Source organism: Cyprinodon variegatus, unplaced genomic scaffold (assembly GCF_000732505.1).
Source record: "Cyprinodon variegatus isolate N-32 unplaced genomic scaffold, C_variegatus-1.0 Scaffold294, whole genome shotgun sequence".
Lineage (NCBI taxonomy): Eukaryota > Metazoa > Chordata > Actinopteri > Cyprinodontiformes > Cyprinodontidae > Cyprinodon > Cyprinodon variegatus.
In genome coordinates, this window is record NW_015150747.1 from 426,313 (window position 1) to 428,034 (window position 1,722).

Consider the following 1,722-nt stretch of genomic DNA (forward strand, 5'->3'; position numbering starts at 1 on the left):
GGCAGGAGGGAGGGGCTACTATATTTGGACAAAAATGGCCGCTCCCAGACTCATTGATCACAACGAAACATTTTTTTTTTACTGATTAATGCTAAATTCATTCAATCACCGCAAACGTATTAGTTTTAGGTATAAATAATGATCCATTGATTTTTCCTTGCTGACCTTTCCTTTAATTTCTGCTAAAATGGCTGAGCTCCATCAGAAATCCCCCCCATCAGAGATGCAATGCAGAAGCGCACTGGCAAATTATGCTAAGATGAGGACATCCTTTAAAGATCTTTCAGCTTTTTTCCACCTCCAGCTTTTTTTTGGCTGTATTCCATCAATAAGGAAGGAGGTTTTTGACTTTGCAGACATATCAAAGTTGGAAACTCAAAAAACCCAACAGGAAGCCTGAGGAAACCCAAATCAACTTGGAAAACGAAATCAGAACTGGCTAAAATTCTCATGTTTTATTAAACCAGCAAGAAGAAAAACACTAAAGACAAGAAGAGTCCCCTGGAGGGCCTCTGGGGGCTGATCTACGGAGCCACAGAAGAAAAGGAGGATCTAAAATCTGACACCATCTAGAGAGAAAAACCACTGACCTCAGAGCTTTCCTCAGCGTCTCGATGCACGCCACCACGATCTTCGGGTTCTTGTTGTCCAGACCTTTGAGCAGCTCATCCTGAACCACCTCGGCCTTCTCTATCTCCATGTACATGAGGCAGATGTCCATGCCCAGCTCCTTGGCCCGGGCCTTCGGCTGGTTGAACACTTTGGTGACGACACCCGACACCACCTCACCCGTCGTCCTGCAGCACAGGGACAGAACAGATCAACATTAAAGACTTCTCCAAACATTCCTGGACGTTTACTGTGAAACCATGTCAGCTAAATTAGAGCAAAGCGCATGGAGCTGCGATGTTCTGCAGTACGTCCGTCATCTTTAACTCCAACCACCACCATCTGCCATCATATGTCCTCATCTTACACTAGCAGATAAACTTACTTTCCAGCCACATGTGCGTTCTCGACGAAGGCCAAGGCGGCCTCCAGGCCTTTGAGCTGAGCCACAGCATTAGAGTCTGTGACAAATCTCTTGATGAGACCCAGATACTTTCCCCACTCCGGGCTCTTCTCATCCTCTATCCTCTGGAACAGCTTCAGAGCTTCTTCATAACCGTTAAGTCTGGCCTTCCACACCTGGACAAGACGGGAGAGAAGGTTCACACCAGATCAGACACAAACAAAGAAGACGACTTCAACACTTCAGGACAGACCCGCTTCAACTCAAACAGCACCTATTAGGCTCAGTGCACTGATGCCAAGCAGCTCTTTTCTTTTCTAGAACAATTATATAAAAAACATATTTGCAATTTTTATTCTATAAAAGGTCACAGAATAGAGAGTTGTTGTTTGATGATATCTGGATCAGAAAGCAGCAAACTGCTTTAGCTGCTCATTATTACTGGGTGCACTGAGACCAACCCGCCTGCAGGGTGTTGCCCACTGAAATGCTTCTTTTGGGATGTCATGCCAAGTTAAAGGAATAGTACACCCAAAACATGATTAGCCTTCATTTTCTACTCACCCCCATGCTCAACAACACTCTGGAGTACTTTTTTGATATCTCAAATGCATCTGGAGATCTGGGAGGCTTCTTGCTGTCTGCTGACATTCAAATAATGGAACGTGCTTTTAGGAAATCCTATACACTACTGTTTATGCTCTAAAAAC

General features: G+C 44.6%; 1 protein-coding gene across 1 annotated transcript in view; it reads right to left on the reverse strand.

Moving 5' to 3' along the window:
• ckap5 (cytoskeleton associated protein 5) overlaps window positions 1-1,722 on the reverse strand; it is a 43,515-nt gene that overhangs the window by 33,575 nt on the left and 8,218 nt on the right. Inside the window, exons 3-4 of the mRNA XM_015383797.1 lie at window positions 995-1,188; window positions 591-797 (exon numbers count right to left, since the gene is read on the reverse strand). Of these exons, the coding sequence (XP_015239283.1) occupies window positions 591-797; window positions 995-1,188 (401 nt within the window). The remainder of the gene's footprint in view (window positions 1-590; window positions 798-994; window positions 1,189-1,722) is intronic.